The sequence below is a fragment of the Stigmatopora nigra genome, chromosome 16 (genome assembly GCF_051989575.1).
Source record: "Stigmatopora nigra isolate UIUO_SnigA chromosome 16, RoL_Snig_1.1, whole genome shotgun sequence".
NCBI classification, from domain to species: Eukaryota; Metazoa; Chordata; class Actinopteri; order Syngnathiformes; family Syngnathidae; genus Stigmatopora; species Stigmatopora nigra.
In genome coordinates this window covers 11,492,677-11,511,808 of record NC_135523.1, presented here as the reverse complement: position 1 = coordinate 11,511,808, position 19,132 = coordinate 11,492,677, and the positions used below count along the sequence as shown (strand labels likewise).

The 19,132-nt window shown below is 42.9% G+C and overlaps 2 protein-coding genes across 6 annotated transcripts in view; one reads left to right on the top strand and one right to left on the bottom strand.

Annotated features, from left to right (window-relative positions):
• The window catches only part of mix23 (mitochondrial matrix import factor 23), a 28,781-nt gene extending 12,018 nt beyond the window's left edge, over positions 1–16,763 (bottom strand). For 3 of the 5 annotated variants that reach the window (XM_077735760.1, XM_077735763.1, XM_077735762.1), the window contains exons 1-2: positions 16,631–16,761; positions 10,969–11,094 (exon numbers count right to left, since the gene is read on the bottom strand). In XM_077735760.1, the coding sequence (XP_077591886.1) occupies positions 10,969–11,094; positions 16,631–16,681 (177 nt within the window). In that variant the 5' untranslated portion in view covers positions 16,682–16,761. Of the gene's footprint in view, positions 1–10,968; positions 11,095–16,630 lie in introns of all 5 variants that reach the window. The other 2 variants (XM_077735761.1, XM_077735764.1) reach the window with 2 other exon arrangements.
• A 148-nt stretch (positions 16,764–16,911) lies between these two features.
• fam162a (family with sequence similarity 162 member A) overlaps positions 16,912–19,132 on the top strand; it is an 11,734-nt gene continuing 9,513 nt past the window's right edge. Inside the window, exon 1 of the mRNA XM_077735759.1 lies at positions 16,912–17,078. Coding sequence (XP_077591885.1) covers positions 16,976–17,078 — 103 coding nt within the window. The 5' untranslated portion in view covers positions 16,912–16,975. The remainder of the gene's footprint in view (positions 17,079–19,132) is intronic.

Genomic DNA, 19,132 nt, shown 5'->3' with positions numbered 1-19,132 from the left:
ACTACTACTTTGTCTTCATTTGTTCTCACGGCTGCAAGAAATGATTGCACAGTGCAAAGAAATTGATGGGGAAATATCTTTTATTCTTACATTGACACATGCATGTCTTACAAAGTTCAAATATGGGACTGCTGCTTAATGAAAATCTTCCTGAATATTCTTCCCGTGACAAGAGTATTTAGCAATATTTTGTATATTTACAATATTTATTATGAGCTAAAATCATGTGGAAAACAGCATTTACTGATTAAATACGGATACTGGAGCTCTTTGGAAGCTTAAACCAAGCACAGGGTAGTGATTACCCCGGTAAAAATGCCATGAGAGGCAAAACGTCCAATCGCGGCCGCGAAAAGCCCCAAAATGCACAAAAGTGACTTTAAAGCCAGCCGAAAACAGCATTAAATGAAGAAATACGAATACAGCAGCATAAATAAAAGTACCGCTGATTTTTAGAGACTATAACCGAGCTCAGGGTGCTTGATTTCCCGGTAAAAAGTGCATTTTTAACCCAGTACTGGAACCAATTGCAGTAAAATTATTTGTCCATCAGGGGGAATTGTTCTGCCGATTCAAAACCAGTCTAGAGTGCGTACGGGTGTTTATTAAAAGCGGGTCCACTTGGTTCTAGTGGGTCATTTTGCAGTGGGAATGTGTCTAAATTTTTCTGGAGTACGATTCCAGGACTTACTAAAATACAGACTAGAAGGCTTAGAGAACAATACCTGAAAATGCTATTGAACACACTTATTTCTAGTGATGGGTGCCAATAAGAACAATATTTTAATTTTAAATAATTGCCCATTATTTTAGGAAATATATATTCAAAATGATTTTCTGAGAACATTAATTCAAAGAATATTCTCAATGTTTTCTATGCTGGTGTACATTTTCAGTACCTACTGTTGTCACTACTTTTTTCTTCTGTCATTATAGTACTTACTGTTATAACTACTTTTTTTCTTCTATCACGTACTGTTCTGCGTGTGTTTGGCCGTAAATAAATGCCCTTGTTATTCTAAATCGATGTTGTTATCTGTAATGGGCCGTATATGGCCCGGAGGCCAAGTTTGAAAAACATGCACACACACGACCGGGGGCGGGGCGAGCGCGTCGGCAAAACGTCCTTCGGCTGGCTAGTCGGTGAGCTAATTAGTCGCTCGGCTAATTCTACGTTCGGCCAGAGGCCCCCTCAGCGAGTTGGCCCTCGGCAAGACGTCAGTCGGCTAAATGTCTTTCGGCAAGTAGACCGTGTGCCCACTTAGTTTTGAAAAAGGAAATCATGAACAAAAATATTGAAACATGAGAACTGAAAAAAGCTACACAAACAAAATCAGCAAAAGTGTTGGAGCACTTTGTTTTTTTAACTGTCAGGATCGATTGATTTGCGAAATATGACCTGATCCTGCAAGGAAACATGACCTGACTGCAGAAGAACCATAACAAAAACAAAGTCGATGAACTAGCACCCATGCATTGAGTTTGCAATATGCAAAATACAAATTGATTTTTTTTATGATATTCTATAGGGATTTTATTTCATATTATAATACATTTTCTTGCAACGAAGAATATGCTTGGCTTTGCTAATAAAGAGTGAGTGTATGATTGTGTTGCGTGTGTGGTGACAGGAAAAAAAAACTATGGCAAAATTGCTGCCCTTTTCAAATACAAATGGCTAGATGCAATGATAAAGCCCCTCATGATAATGACCCAGAGCATCATCTCGAGTGCAAGGTTTGAAAATTTGTTGGGAGCTAGTCCACCTCAAGATTTAAACACCTAAATGTATGGATGACGAAATATGACGTCGATTGTCATCTTTATAAAATAAGAAAAAAGGGTGTACCGGCAAGTGAAAGTAAATTCAGCGCAAAAGATTTAAAAAAATAGATAAAGGTAGTTGTAAAAAGACAAAATTTTGGGTGTTACTAGCAAAAACGAAAAGAGTAAGACATTCATTGGTAACACAGTACTGTAATCCCTCGAATATTGCGGCTTCAATTTTCGCAGCTTCATTACATCGCAGATTTTTTTCTGGGGATTTTTTATTTTTTTTATTTTAAAGTTCATCAAAATTAGAAAATCCAAGCTGAAACTTGCAAGCGGAAGCTTGCCACTAGACAAGTGGCGGAAGACAGACAACTCAGCAGTAGAGGAAAAAAGGTTTAAAGTTCATTAAATGTTAAAATCCACGCTCAAACTCGTAACCAGAAGCCACTCTGAGCTACTAGGAATCAGCGCTGAAGTTAAAAAAAATATTTACCGTATTTTCACGACTATAAGGTGCACATAAAAGTCTTAAATTTTCTCCAAAACAGACAGTGGCGCCTTATAATCCAGTGCGCTTTATATATGGACCAATACTAAAGTTGTTATCACCATAAAATAAAAGAAATCAGTCGATAGGGTACACCGACTACTATTTTCCCGTAGACAAAGTACTGCGCAGTGCTTGCTGGGTTATGTAGTAGTTATTTTGTCAATAAACCCAATGGATTGTGGCCTGTATACATCAACACAGCATGACGAAGCATGGAAAGCACTGTTAGAAAAGTTACACTAGCTACAAGCTAACTACTATTTGCGAATGGATTGTGGCCTGTATACATCGACATCAACACAGCATTAAGAAAGGTGGCAGGCAGCGCCGGGCTAGTTACGCTAGCTACCAACTAGCTACTATTTGCGAATGGATTGTGGCCGCCTAGACGAATGTATTAAACTCAGCGTTTTCGATGGACAATTGTTCAAATCGGACACAGAAAATTAGGACATTGATGGTTTTGTGGGTAAAGATGATGTGAGTACATTCTAAAATGGCGAAATAAAGTACAACCGAACTCAGTTTTGCTTCCGCTGCCTTTTTAAAAACGTGTTTTAGCGTGCGTGTGTAGCAGTCATTTTGTGCATGCAGCACCAAATTAGTGTGTTCGCCATTGTAGTATATTATACTATTAGTGCAAAGTTATCAAAGCCGTCAACCTGGGTGTAATGACAAAAGGACGATATATCCAAGCAGTCACTGCGCACCGGAAATAGCGTCTGGGGCTGCTTCCGCAGACAGCGCTATTATTCCATAAATAATATATACATGTCATTCCTGGCTGCGTCTGAAAGAACGGTGCGTCCTTTGTGTATAAAATACGTTATTTTAATTTTTAATAAGAGTGACGTTACTTTGCTGTTTTTTGGATTATCGCGACCATGTCTGGTCCAGATTAACCGCAATATTCGGGAGATTCCTGTATACTCAAACTTGTATGTCACAGTCCTGTTTCGTCATGTATTTTTCTTTTTTCCTTTCTGCCAGTATTTTCACAGCTGTGATGTAATGTCAATTGTGTATTGGTTGCTATCAAACTGGGTTTTGAGTCTTTTTCCCTGTTGTTATTGTTCTCTTTTTTTCAGGCTTAAGTCTGTGTGTCAGAATGGAAAATTATTGGTTGAAGGAGTAAAATTTATGACGGAAAAGCATTGTCATAATTTTTTACAAATGTATCTTTTTGCGGAATCATTTTTTAATTGTCATTATTATTATTATTATTATTGGGTTAGACTATGTTTATGTGCCTCCTCCATCCCCAGTCTCCATTTCTCCACACAGTCCTGCTGACCATTTGTATCGGACTTGTATCACAGCCCAAAGAATTATTTGTGACAAAGACAATGTCGGAATGTATTCTCCCTTGCAAGTTGATCACCAGAGATGCCAATTTAATTAAATATATATAATTGAATCAGATGTCCCCTGTATTATAATTATTAAGTATAATTATAGATGAACCTAACATCTACGCCAACCGCGGTGACTGAACCTGAGGTGTTGACTTGCAGCAGCGAAGTGGAAAATCAGTCAAATTTGTAGATAAACTTTCTTGGGTGGGCTTCTATATTGACTCATGGGAAGTCTCATGTCGCAATAAGGGGATGTGGCGCTGAATGCAGCGCCACTAAACAACTTTTGGGTTATTAATTTGTTTTCTAAAAATACAATTTCTTGGAAGGAAGTATTTGATCAGTTCTCCACATAATCCCCATGGCAATGGAAAAGCAAGGCGTGGCCAATCAATCCCCCAAAAATATATAAATTTCAAAGACTCCCTATGGATATTGTCAAATTAAATGAAGGTGAGAAAGAAGTATTGTCTATTTATCATAGCTGTTTTAAATGGGTCGAAAAATGTGGGCAATTCCCAAAAGCTACATATCCAATTCAAAAATACATATGGATATGATTGAATTAAGTAAGATATCATTCAACGGTGTGGAATTCCAGAAACCATCTATAGTGATAATGGCATCTATTTTGTTAATAGAATAATTGAAGGAATTGACAGTAGGTTTCATATTTCGTTGTGAAATCATTGCGCCTACCATCCACAATCGGTGGGCATTGTCGAACGAAAGAATGGAAATGTAAAAAATAGAAGAAAAATGCATGGAAGAGACAAAAGGGCCATGGACAAAAGGTATTGATTTAGTAAATTACATATTTACATCAGAACTTCAAATGGATTAACCTCATATGAAGCCCTGTGTGGTAGACCTTACGAATTGCCATTATTCACTATACAATGGGAATTGGATGATGAGGCAAATTAGCCGACTACATGAGGATATCTTTAGAAAAACGCACTGAACTTAAGCTACCAGAGGGAGATTTTGCTCCTCAACGGGAAACGGACGGAGTGAAGGTGATTTCTGGAGACTGGGTGCTGATACGCAGCATAAAAAGAGAAACATTGGAGCGACGCGAAGTGGGAGGGTCCATGTCAAGTGTTTCTAACCACACCAACAGCTATCAAAATAGCTGAGAGGGGAACCTGTATCCACCTTTCCCACAGTAGGAAGGTTGTCTCAATTGAAACGTTTCAAGTGAAAAATTCCCTAAACAAAGACAAAAAGTCATGTTAAAAACAATTATTGCCCTTTGGGGCAATGGGATTAATGATTGTGATTCTATTCCTCACCAAATTAGGCCTGTTTTCTCCAGTTGGGAGAAAGGCGGAGGCGTTTCAATTGAGGATACACCTTCTTACGGGAGGATAAAGCGAGCAACATTTACATTGACATTTGATTAACATTACCTACTAAATCAAATTTCCAGACATGCATTCGAGATGATCCCCGCCCCCTCCCATCCGATTGAGCACCAAACAATGTTTTGCCTTCCATACAATAAGACTGCAGAGATCTACCTTTCTTAGGAAAATACATTTGGACTCGGCAACATCCCTGTTGCCATACAAGGGATCAGCCTATGGTGGGGAATATGTGTGGTACATAACAGCCCACAACAGAGATGGGAAAGCCTCGTAGCAGAAACTGGTCAAGATTGGGAAAGCTTGGATTGACAGATTAACTTGTGGAATTTATTTCTGAAACGGGCATTTCCCAAACGGGGGATAATTGGGTGCTATTAATGGAAAATGCAGTTAGTGCGATAAATCAAACCTGCAGTGTAAAGAGGCAATAGCACTATGTGGAGCTACTTTTGTAAAAGGGTGGTCTCAGTTGTGCTTTGGTCTCAATGCTCTTACTAGTGTGTGTTTTTCCATCTACAGTGGGGGAGATACAATTGGCTGCTCAGAAATCCAGTGTGATGAAGGGTCCCTCCCGACGGCGTCGAGCGGCATGGAGGGTGGGAGATCCAACATACATTGATGCGATTGGCATCCTCCAAGACGTACCAGATGAGTATAAGCTGGCTAATCAGATCGCAGCAGGATAGGAATCTATTTTTCTTCTAATCACCCCAAACAAAAATGCGGATGGGATAAATTACCCTCATTACAATGTCCAAAAACTTGGAAATTATTCTGAACAGGGATTTGTGGCCATAAAGGAGCAACTGGCAGCTACCAGTCTAATGGCGTTCCAGGATCGCATTGCGGTGGATATGCTTCTTGCGGAGCAAGCAGGCGTGTGTGCAACGTTTGGAGAACAATGTTGCACCTTCATACCGAACAACACATCACCCGGTTGGTCCCTCACCAGGGCCATTAGTGGCCTACAGACCCTAAACCGCAATTTGAAAAAGCATTCTGGGGTAGAATTATCCGCTTGGACAGACTGGTGGAATAAAACCTCTGGAAAATATAAAGATTTATCATATCTGTTGTATATTCTGTAGCCACCTTTGCTACTACCTTGACAATGTATGGGTGTTGTCTTATCCTGTTTGCGCTCCTTGCTAAGCCAATTTATAACTACTGCAATTGCTCCTACAAATTCTAAATTACACGAATTATATCCTCTGCTTATGAAACGTACTGGGGAAAGCAGTGAAGTCCAGGAGTATTGTTATGATCGCGTCACGTAGCGCGGCACGACCGGGGGAAGGTTTACCCAGATGTGGAGACGCCGAAGGAAAAGGAAGGCCGTTCCATTGCATTTGATTCCTTGGTTTAATTTCTTGGCAAAACGTACAAAACAACTAGGGCTTGAAACAACTAACTACTACAGAAATGAAACATGATACGATGCTGTGGTTGGTCCGGCGGGCGTCCGCGCCGGCCAGAAACGAGATGAGGCAGTGGTCAGTCCGGCGGGCGTCCGCGCCGTCCGGTGACGAGGCGTGGCAGGTCTGGCGGGCGTCCGCGCTGGCACGAAACGAAGCAGTGGCAAGTCTGGCGGGCGTTCGCGCCGGCCAAGAACGAGACGAGGCAGTGGTCGGTCCGGTGGAAGTCCGCGCCGGCCGATGACGAGGCGCAAGCGTGGCCGGTCCGGCGGGCTTCCTTGCTGGTCCTTTAAATCTTGGCCAAGCCCCCTGCCGTTAGGAGACCCCAGAATTTTAGAACAGTCACCACCTTACCCTGGTTGCTCGGGGGGTCGCCAACTCCCTCATCCCGGGGTGCTCGGGGGGTCGCCAACTCCCTCATCCCGGGGTGCTCGGGGGGTCGCCAACTCCTTCATCCCGGGGTGCTCGGGGGGTCGTCAACTTCGTCATCCCGGGGTGCCGGAGCATTTTCGCTTTCGCCGGTCCCGTCTTCCAGGGGCGCCGGCGCATTGCCACTCTCGACGTCGCCGGCCCCGTCTTCCAGGGGCGCCGGTGCCTTGGCACTCTCGACGTCACCGGTCCCGTCTTCCAGGGGCGCCGGCGCATCGCCACTCTCGACGTCACCGACCACGTCTTCCAAGGGAGCCGACGCATTGCCCCTCTCGACGTAGCCAGCCCAGTCTTCCAGGGGAGCCGACGCATTGCCCTTCTCGACATAGCCAGCCCAGTCTTCCAGGGGCGCCGGAGCATTGACGCCGCTTCTGGGCGGGCAGGCGCTGGGCAGAGCGGTGCTTGGGAGAGCGGTGCTTGGGAGAGCGGTGCTTGGGAGAGCGGTGCTTGGGAGAGCGGTGCTTGGGAGAGCGGTGCTTGGGAGAGCGGTGCTTGGGAGAGCGGTGCTTGGGAGAGCGGTGCTTGGGAGAGCGGTGCTTGGGAGAGCGGTGCTTGGGAGAGCGGTGCTTGGGAGAGCGGTGCTTGGGAGAGCGGTGCTTGGGAGAGCGGTGCTTGGGAGAGCGGTGCTTGGGAGAGCGGTGCTTGGGAGAGCGGTGCTTGGGAGAGCGGTGCTTGGGAGAGCGGTGCTTGGGAGAGCGGTGCTTGGGAGAGCGGTGCTTGGGAGAGCGGTGCTTGGGAGAGCGGTGCTTGGGAGAGCGGTGCTTGGGAGAGCGGTGCTTGGGAGAGCGGTGCTTGGGAGAGCGGTGCTTGGGAGAGCGGTGCTTGGGAGAGCGGTGCTTGGGAGAGCGGTGCTTGAGAGAGCGGTGCTTGGGAGAGCGGAGCTTGGCAGAGCGGTGCTTGGGAGAGCGGTGCTTGGGAGAGAGGTGCTTGGCAGAGCGGTGCTTGGCAGAGCGGTGCTTGGGAGAGCAGTGCTTGGCAGAGCGGTGCTTGGGAGAGCGGTGCTTAGGAGAGCGGTGCTTGAGAGAGCGGTGCTTGGGAGAGCGGTGCTTGGGAGAGCGGTGCTTGGCAGAGCGGTGCTTGGGAGAGCGGTGCTTGGGAGAGAGGTGCTTGGCAGAGCGGTGCTTGGCAGAGCGGTGCTTGGGAGAGCAGTGCTTGGCAGAGCGGTGCTTGGCAGAGCGGTGCTTGGCAGAGCGGTGCTTGGCAGAGCGGTGCTTGGCAGAGCGGTGCTTGACAGAGCGGTGCTTGACAGAGCGGTGCTTGGCAGAGCGGTGCTTGGCAGAGCGGTGCTAGGAAGGCCGCCCGTCACCGGAAGCCTGCTTCGTGGCTTCGGCACGGGTGCAACTGGCGGCCCCAGTGGCAACGGGAGTACTTTGCATGGCCTCGGCACGGGAGCTTGGGGCACTTGGAACGGCGAGGTCGGCCGAGTATCTTGGGGCAGCTGGAACGGTGAGGTCAGCCGAGTATCTTGTGGCGACTGGAACGGCGAGGTCGGCCGAGTATCTTGGGGCAACTGGAACGGCGAGGTCAGCCGAATATCTTGGGGCAACTGGAACGGCGCGGTCGGCCGAGTATCTTGGGGCAACTGGAACAGCGAGGTCGGCCGAGTATCTTGGGGCAACTGGAACAGCGAGGTAGGCCGAGGAGCCTGAACGGGCGAGGTCGGTCGAGGAGCTTAGACGGGCAAGGAGCTTGGACGGGCGAGGAGCTTGGACGGGCGAGGAGCTTGGACGGGCGAGGAGCTTGGACAGGGGTTCAAGTGTCCAGGCACTCCTTCCCCTTCGCTATACGGCGTGGCGCTCGGCGTCTCCTCCGGGAGGATTGCACAGCATCCCCGCCATCACGTGGTGGCCCATAATAAGTGACCAGCCGACTATGCAAATGCTGGTCGGGGCATTCGGAGTAGGAATTGTCGGGGAAAAGGCCCTACCTTTTCCTCCTCCGGTGGAGCGTCTCGGGGCCCGAATTGGTCGAAAAAGTCACTGTCCGAGTCAGAAACTCGGGCAAAGAAATCAATTTCTTCACCGTCGTCCTCCTCTTCAGAATCTTCAGGCTCCCTCCATTGTGAACCAAATCTGCTGGTTCTAGGCATCAGATAACTTGGGCGATTCATGGTGGTTGTACGCACCTGGGCATCATGATTTAACTGTTTAGGTTTCCCAGTGCGACGGGCAGAGCGGTGGGGGGGGGGGGCGTAGGAGTGAAATGCGGATCTAACTCTCCTACCAGCCGAGACTCCTCTGCTGCAATGATGTCCCTGAGGCCCCCACACCACGGTGTGTCCATTATAAAATCCCTAAATGATTTTGAGAGGTGTCTCATACACTCCAAGTAGTCGGGTGTCTTCGAGGTGGATGGTTGGCATCGACGAGCGCGTCGGCGCGAGCGTGGGTGGCGTCCCGCTGGGTCCATGCTGGTCGGATTGATCTGTTATGACGCGACCGGGGGAAGGTTTACCCAGATGTGGAGACGCTGAAGGAAAAGAGAGGCTGTTCTGTTGCATTTGATTCCTTGGTTTAATTTCTTGGCAAAACGTACAAAACAACTTGGGCTTGAAACAACTAACTACTACAGAAATGAAACATGATATCCCACGATGCATCGTGGCGAGGCGTCAAGTGACGCAAGCATGACAACGAGGAACAAACCAGTCGATTCGACCACGATCAACACAACCCATAATCCTTAAGTAGCCCAGGAAAAGATAATCACATGACTGCACACAGCTGAAAACAATAATGACATGTATAGTTATTCTGAGGACGAATTGGGCGAAAACGATTATGTTCTTTCTTTTTCAGACCAGCCATGCGAGTAAGGAGTAGGCGGGTAAAATTGAGGCAGTCAACTGACATTCCCTTTTGTATTTGCCATAAAATAATTAATAACATACATATTATAAAAACGGCGGAATGTTTGATTAATTCTGTCATACTATTATAAATATGTGTGCATTTAATCATTTTTGTATGGAAGCTTCTTCAATTTTTCTGAAGAGAACTTGGGATCGTAACAAGTAACCGAGTCCTCGTTCCAAGGACTGTTTACTGGACTTTTACCCAAGGAAGAAGATGCTTATGCAGCATGATTGGTATCCAAGCAACCTTCGTGATTACTTGCATATTGTCGTAAATCGTGACGCTCTCTTTGCTTCTTTATGGAATTGTTTTGTCGAATGAAGGCTTGTTTGTTTAAATTCCAATGGAGTTGGTTTTTAGTTCCCCTTAATTGTTATTATTGAATACCTGATATGCTATGATTGTTGCAGATGTTGTTTTGGCTTACGCAGTTGGATTAATCAATAACCTTGTAATTGTTTTGATTTATAGCCTTAAAGGGGCAGGAGAAATGACCGCACGGTAGAATCATTTGGCGGCGAAGACGAGGTAGGAATGTTTTCGCTTGCAAACTGATCATCAGAGACAACAATTTAATTAAATGTCAATAATTAAATCAGATGTCTGCCTGCAGTGTTTTATAATTATATTAAAGTATAATTATTGATGAATCTAACAAAAAATATCAATTGATATTAAAAAAAGGAAGCTTTAATACATTTGAATGTAGGGTTTATCTGGACAAAAAAGGGAAAAGTGTTTTAATGGAATTAGAGCCTTGTTTCTCATCCCGTAACGCTGGGTGGATGAGTTGCTGTAGCTTTTAAAGTTGAAATTGGTTATTGAATTAAATTCATTATCCATAGGTAATTCTCTAAGTTTTAAAAATCTAGGAGGAAAATTAGTGATTTAATGTGTGAATTTGAATGTTCATAGAGTATCCCACGTTTCATCAATACCATGAAGATCAACCATAGCCAAATTTAATTTATAAATCACCAATGATGAAAGACTTTTTGTGAACATAAACACTTTTGTTTATGCTTTACATATCTTTGTGAGATTGATGATTCCATTAAAAAATGCATAATATCTTACACTTTTACTGCATATGAATATCGGTTGTGGGCCTCCTAACTATTAATATTCGGTATCAGTATCTGTTCTGAAAAATTAATATTGGTTGTTCTCTATACCAAGTCAATTAAATTGAAGGTTAACTGAACATACATTGGCACTTACTGATTCATACAGTTGCTTGCAAGTTTGTGTTGAGTCTACTTTGTCCAAAAAGGAGACTGTGGGCAAAGTGGTGTTCAGGGCATGGACGATTCGATCATCCATGGTGCGCATCAGCTTCAGAATCTCCTGAAAGACACACAAAAAGTGAATAAAAAATGTTATAGTAATTTTAAAATGTTTTTCCTAATTCATTTTTTTTTTCTTCGCCCTATAATCGAAATATGAAAAGATCTTTTTTGGACTTAGCAATGGCTAATTACATTTTTGCCAATAATTTTGATTATCGATTGGGAGCAACTAATTGTTTGGCTTATTTATGTATGTTTTTGTGAATGTCTAATGGCGAATCTGACATGTACTAAGGCGCTTGGGGGAAATAAAGGTGGAGGAATGGGTTGTACTTTGAAGGGAAAATCTTAAGAAAAATCATCACAAAGGTAATTCTAAGATACGGTATGAATCAAAAGCACATTATTAGGGTCAATATCACAAGAAAATTAAGGTGGAGGAATGTGTGGTACAAATTCTTGCACAGTAGGTGGCTGTATGTACAGTGGAGCAAATAAGTATTTAGTCAACCAACAATTGTGCAAGTTCTCCTACTTGAAAATATTAGAGGCCTGTAATTGTCAACATGGGTAAACTTCTTCTAATGAGATCTAATGAGATCTAATGAGGTCTCTCCTCGTTACCTGTATTAGTAGCATCTGTTTTAACTCATTATCCATATAAAAGACACCTGTCCACAACCTCACTCTCTCACACTCCCAACTCCACTATGGCCAAGACCAAAGAACTGTCGAAGCGCACCAGCGAAAATTGTAGACCTGCACCAGGCTGGGAAGACTGAATCTGCAATAGGTAAAACGCTTGATGTAAAGAAATCAACTGTGGGAGCAATTATTAGAAGATGGAAGACATACAAGACCACTGATAATCTCCTTCGATCTGGGGCCCCATGCAATATCTCACCCCGTGGCGTCAAAATGATAACAAGAACGGTGAGCAAAAATCCCAGAACCACACAAGGGGTCATAGTGACTGACCTACAGAGAGCTGGGAAAACAGTAACAAAGGCTAATATCAGTAACACAATGCGCCGCCAAGGACTCAAATCCTGCACTGCCAGACGTGTCCCTCAGCTGAAGCCAGTACATATCCAGGCTTGTCTGCGGTTTGCTAGAGAGCTTTTTGATGATCCAGAAGAGGACTGGGAGAATGTGTTATGGTAAAATGAAACCAAAACAGAATTTTTTGATAGAAACACAGGTTCTCGTGTTTGGAGGAGAAAGAATACTGAATTGCATTCGAAGAACACCATACGCACTGTGAAGCATGGGGGTGGAAACATCCTGCTTTTGGGCTGTTTTTCTGCAAACGGAACAGAAGGACTGATCTGTGTAAAGGAAAGAATGAATGGGGCCATGTATCAAGAGATTTTTAGTGAAAATCTTCCATCAGCAAAGACATTGAAGATGAGGCGTGGCTGGGTCTTTCAGCTAGATAATTATCCCAAATACACAGCTAGTGGAACAAAGGAGTGGCTACATAAGAAGCATTTTAAAGTCCTGGAATGAAACAGTTTCTGTTTTAATTTCCACATTCTGTAACTCATGGTTGAGGTTTACCCATGTTGACAATTACAGGCCTCTCTAATAATCGGACAAAGGCCCTGTCGTCACCATCAACAATGAAAGCCTACTTGTTAATCTTTTCAAGTAGGAGAACTTGCACAATTGGTGGTTGACTAAATGCTTATTTGCCTCACCGTACCTAATTGCTGCTTTCAATTGGCTAAAGAACAAAATGTGGAGATGCTACCTTTCCTCAGTTTGAATTTTGAATTAACTTTGAATTTGTCATATGTAGCCAGATAACATGATCTAGTTGAAACTGCATTAGTGTAACGTGTAAATTAGATTACAGGGTTCCACTATATGCACATTTTTGTTTCATCTTGTTATTTTGTTTATTATTGGTGCGACATTTTTGGTTTAATGAACAACTCGTAAAGTTTTGTTTAAAGATAATATAGAAGTGACAGATTTATACCAGGACTTTTATTAGAGGTAAATACCAGCAGCAGTTTTATTCTCAATGAAATAAAAAAGTCCTTGCCTTATAATCATGTAAGAATAAAACTATATACAGTCATACCTCTAATTACGATTGCCTCTAGGTACTAAATTTTCAGGTTACAAAAGCTTGTTATTTGCAAATGAGTGCCTCGAGATATGAAAAAGATCCAACATACCAAATCCCCAAAAGGTAAATGGATTTCCTTATCCGTTATTTTATTTTGAAAATGGATTGATTCTCACTTGAGAACCTCGATACACTCTCCTGGGCTCTCACTGATTATCTCACAACAACCACTGTCCATGTTTCAAGATTGTCTCTTAAATATCGTATTTATAAGCCGCCCACGCATATAAGCCACACCCTGAAAGTTACCTTGAATTTTTTTAACTTTATAATTTCTCACGTATAAGATGATTCCCAATTTTCACCTCCATATTTGTTTTAATAGAGTACAAATGTCTTACTTTGAAGGGAAAATCTTAAGAAAAATCATCAAAAGTGGTATTTCTGAGCTACTGTATGAATCGAAAGCACATTATTAGGGTCAATATAATAAGGAAGTTAATATGCCTATCTTTGTAAATGCAAAATATCAAATTATTCAATTTGAAAAAAGAAATGTCTATCTTGATCCATTCTAATTACAGACATTAAAATTTTAAGAGGTTGTGGAAGCCATATTGCTTCTAATGTCAAAATATCTTCATTCTTTCGATGTTGCATATGACTCCAATTGTCACTTTCGAAAAAAATCAATATTAGCGAGTTAGATTAGTGTTGTAATATTCTTTGATAGCGCTGAGACACCTCACCTACACAGATACTCCAGTCAGAGAAAGTCTAAAATACACACACGGCACACACACAAGGAACATGTGAAAGTCTAAAATGTACTACACAGTGGATGGCTTTCTGACGCCATCGGGTGATAGGGAAATGCGTGGGCGCATATCATACTTCAACATGGATAGATTTTGTATGGTTCTTATTTATTTTTTTGGACAATAATATATAATTTTCTTATAATTTTCTCTCTTTTTTGTGTTTCTCACATCTTTCATACAAATTGGGACACTGACTAATTTTAAAGGGTTTAGTGGGTAGTTTTGTAGGGACTGTGGAGAGAATTAGAGAATGTACATATAAAGTACTGCTCTTCTTATTCTAAATTTTCAAGTTACGAAAAATGTTCTGGAACCAATTACTAATTTCAAAAGTAGAGGTGCAACTGTAGTGATACCTTGAGATACGAGCTTAATGCGTTCCGAGACTGAGCTCTTATGTAAATTTACTCGTATCTCAAATAAATGTTTCGCATTGAAATTAACTATCGTAATAATCTGAGTATAATGCGCACCTGTGTATAGCGCACACCCATAATTAGTGACTAAAAATTGGTATCATGTTTTGTAGTTTTTCTAAGCTCACCACAAGGATTGCACCGGTAACTGACAAATGCTGAACACGTCGACATGACAAAACATTTATTTGCAACACATGGTACAGAAACATGGTAAAACAAAGTACTACCAATATGAACACAATTCTCAAATAGTATTTACAATTTTAAATCCTTTAAGTCTAATTCATCATCCTCTCATGTCATTTTCTGAACCGCTTTATCCTCATTATGGGGATAGGGGGTGCTGGAGACTGTCCCAGCTGACTTCAGGCCAGAGGAAGGGGAGACCCCATATCGGTTGCCAGCTGATCGCAGGGCACAAGGAGACGGACAACCATGTACACTCACACCCATACCTAGGGGCAATTTAGTGTCCAATCAGCTTACCATGCATGCTTTTGGAATGTGGGAGGAAAGTGGAGTACCCGGAGAAAACCCACGCAGGCACAGGGAGAACATGCAAACTCCACACACCCGGATTTAAACCCAGGAATGAGCTGTGAGGCCGACACGGTCACCACTCGCACCACTGGGCCGCCTTCCATACCGCCCGTCCTTGAAAGGATTGCGAGGGGTGGCTGGAGCCTAACCCAGCTGTCTTCGGGCGAAAGGCAGACTACACCCTAGACTGGTGTCCAGTCAATCACAAGGCACACAGATAGACAAACGACCATCCGCACACCCAATCATACCACCACCAGCGGGAATTGAGCCCGCGCCTGCCCACACCGAATTCAGGCGAGTGAGCCTCTACACCACGAGGTGGCAAATACAGGATAAATTATAGATTATGCTATTTATTACAAGATTAAAATTGTGTGACAGTCATTTTGTTGCTAATCTATAATAATCCTTATAAAGCGTGATTTGTGGACGGATGGACACCTCTACCTACTGATGAGAGTACGGTCCTTTGAAGTGTGCAGGACACTGCTGAGGACCTTTTACGACTGTGGTGGCATCTACAGTGTTTTATGCAGTGGTCTGTTGGGGATTCGGGAGCATTGAGAGGGGAAGTGAAAGCAGAGTCGAATGTGAAAGTAGAGTTGATGTATCAATCGTTGTTTTTATATGTGCCTGAACGCACCCCGTGCCTGATTGGTCGTCAGGTGGGACACCTTACCACGTCAGTTACAAACGTCATTTTTGGAAGAATTTCCACCAGCGAGTTTCCAGGTGCTCCCCAAAACAGTTTTTTTCCCCGAATTTAGTTGTAAGGTAGGACGCCTTACCACGTCATTTTCAAATGTCATTTTCTGAAGAATTTCTGCCAGCGAATTTCCAGGTGCACATACACACAAACCCACATACCCATCCATAAATCACACTTATTAAGTATTATAGAATAGCTAAAGTGTGATTTATGGAAGGGTGGATGTTCTATGTTAACATTCTCACACCACGCATTCTGGAGTTTACATTTTTAATAAAATTAATTCCTCATCCTTTCTTTTGAAATTGACAGTTGTCAGTTTTCCTTACTTTTTCAAAAAAAAGCATATTCCTGCTTTTGTATACCTGTACATTATTGTATACGCGTTTGCTGTGCTATGCGTTTAACTGAAATTTTCCTTTCTCATCCAACCCATTTTTGAAAAGATTTTTTTTTTTTTTTGTAGCGCAACAACTGTCTTCGCCGGTCTTCCATGCTTGTTTTTCTTTAACGTGAACCGGAAGTGATTTGGTTTCTAAGGCATCAACTTTTGCCGACATAAAGTCTGTGTGAGCGCAACATTTTCAGGGTCCAGAGACGTCAACTTTTGGTGACATTGGTGTGAAAAATAAGATTTTGGAAAAAGTTTGGAGGTTTATTTAGTTACCGCCGATTAAACTTGGATGAGAATTACTACTAGTAATATAGACGACAGTTTTAAATTAAAAGATTTTCAGATGGTGGTGTCCCTTGAGATTTTTTCAATGCAAAAACTGCAGCAGCAAAAAGTGGGGAACTCCGGTCTTCGAGAACCCCGGTCTGTTTTATCCATTTCCCCCGCCACCAACACACCTGAATCAAATAATCTAGATCTGTATCAAGCTTCTGAACCGCTTGCTAATGAGTTGATCATATGATTTGGGTGTGGTAGAGGAGGGAGACATGGTAAACAAACTGGATAGGGGCCCTCGAGGGCCGGAGTTGTCCACCCCTGGTCTTGAGCATGAGAGAATGAATAATATTACCTGAAACATCGAAAAGTCCTCACAGTTCAATGTTCCACCGGGGGCTGCCATTGTGGATCGCGCGGTCTTCACACAAAGGTGTTTTCCGCAGAGCCAGTTTTTGTTCAAAGCAATTTTAATATGATAATAAATTGCGAGAATAATGTACTTGTAATATATTTTATTTTATATTTAGTGTTGAAACAAATATCAGAAAATGATTTAAAAAGAAAAAAAGTATTGAAACATTGTATATTACTGACAGGCGAAAAACAAGGACAACAGGTATTGAAATATGGTCCTGAGAGACGCTAGGCTAAAGGCTACTAGTTTGACTTTCAGCAGGAGACATTCTGCTCTGTTTACATGCAAGTCACAACAACACCAACGACAGCAACAGCAACAACAGAGGCACCAAATAACAACATGAATTTTATGAGAAGTCGAGTTTCATTTGGAAATATTTTGGGTTCGTATGAATTGGAATAGGTTATGTAATATTTGAGATAGTTGGCGTGTGAGTGATTACGGTACGGTTTTGGTTACGACTTAACTTGATGTGGAGTAATGTAGATATTAACACGTATTTAAATAATTTTCTTTACGCCTATCTAACATCACAAAATTCTGTTTGCTGACAAATTTGTAAACGAAGTGACACCGTTCCTTGGCTGGGAATGCAATTGTCTGTATATATCCTGCATTTATTAAGTTTTTAGTATTTCTGCAGCTGCGCGTTATTTAAAAAAAATATTTTCAGTAATTTGCTTGGTAGACCTCAAAACATGGGTAACATGTACATAATGTCTGTTTATTATATAAGTCAGGGAACTTGGTTGCCGCCAATTGCTCCCCTTATTAAGGATTGCAATTCCTCTTATCAAGCGATAATAAACGGTATTAATAGTCGAAAATTTTCCCCAAAGTAGACGTAGTGCCCAATCAGTCAGTGCGCCTTTTTTTATACACTAAATTCTACATTCCGTAGATGTTGCCGCTGTAAGATTCTGACAGCTTGGCTGTCTGCTATATTTAGTGAAAAGGCAGATGTGTGAAAAGGGAATGCTGGTGGAATGTCGTGCTTAAAGCATGACAATTAGAAGTTGATGATGATGATGTTTTCATCTGTTACCAGTGACCGAGGCGATCCGGATTAGAGCCGAATTGGGTAAAAGGCAGTGGCAGGCCGTGCATTTCACACTTAGGCCTTCACGAGTGCTGTATGTGAATCCAACACTCAAGTATTTTATGGCTATAAAATGTTTAATGCCGCTACAGCTGCGACACATGTAAAAAAATAATCAATAATAACCTAAAACATTGGAATATTATTTAGGAAAATAGACATATTTGACTTCCCAAAAATTATTTTTATTCATACACAAAATGCAACCTCCTTTCTTTTTTCAATTAAGATTTCAATCACTCTGTGGTACAGATTACACGTGCATTTGTGGTCCATCAAGAAGTTCTTTTCTATCGCCATCAGAGCTCATGCTGACAGTCGAGTCTGTCCTGTTGTATTTCTGGCATAACTTTTGATTCTGTTTCGGGCTGAAAATATCCGTTCGACAGAAGCAGTGGGCACGGGGATGGCCGCCCCATGCTCTCACTCAGATTTTTCTGCTGAAGGAAGTCATGGAGATCATTTAGAGCAGTGATTTTCAAACTTTTTTGGGCCACCGCCCCCTTCACCGCCGGGCCAAAATGCCAACGCCCCCCTCTTTACCCCTTTCCAACGAACGAAGCTTAAATAAATAGAAGACAGGCGCCTCAGATATTATTCGCTAATTTCGTTTCTTTTAATAGACCAATGCGCAGTTCACCTCGAATCATAAAAATTGATAGCTGATGCATTAAGCCGGTCGCTGTGCGCATACGTCTGTGGTTAAGCGTTGCCGGCGCGCTATTGTGTGCTCCTCTGCGGCTGACTGGATGGTGGTGGTTTCCCCAGTCGCCTGCATCGACGAAAAACTCGCGACAATTAGTGATATACGGTATATGCGCGCTGCTCGTGAGCGCTCGAGCAGACAACGTTTCTTGTTTCAATAAAGCTTGTTTTTTGTCGACTTTTTATTACAGACAATCAATTTTTCCGGTCTTTCTACAAACACCAACGTCACATTTTACTGTAATTGCTCCATCGCCCCCTTCACTATTTCAACGCCCCCCATTCGCCTGTTTATTCGTCAGCGCCCCCCTGAAAGTTCACACCGCCCCCCGGGGGGCGGTACCGCCCACTTTGAAAACCACTGATTTAGAGATTTTCCCTTTAAATCATCCGTGGCATACATTACAATCAGTTCTGTTCTTAGCCGAACTATGCAGATTGAAAAGTACCGTGGCTCTGCGTTGAGATGGAGAAGGCTGCATGTGGGAGAGTTTTCTGGTATTCCCAAAACTTCTGCGGGTTGAGGAGGGAGAAAAACATTAGTCTTTCGTGTTCTTCAAATCTGGTCCGCGTCTGGCAAGTAATATTGACCAGAATCCTGTCATGGAGTTGGTTACAGTACTTTTAATCCA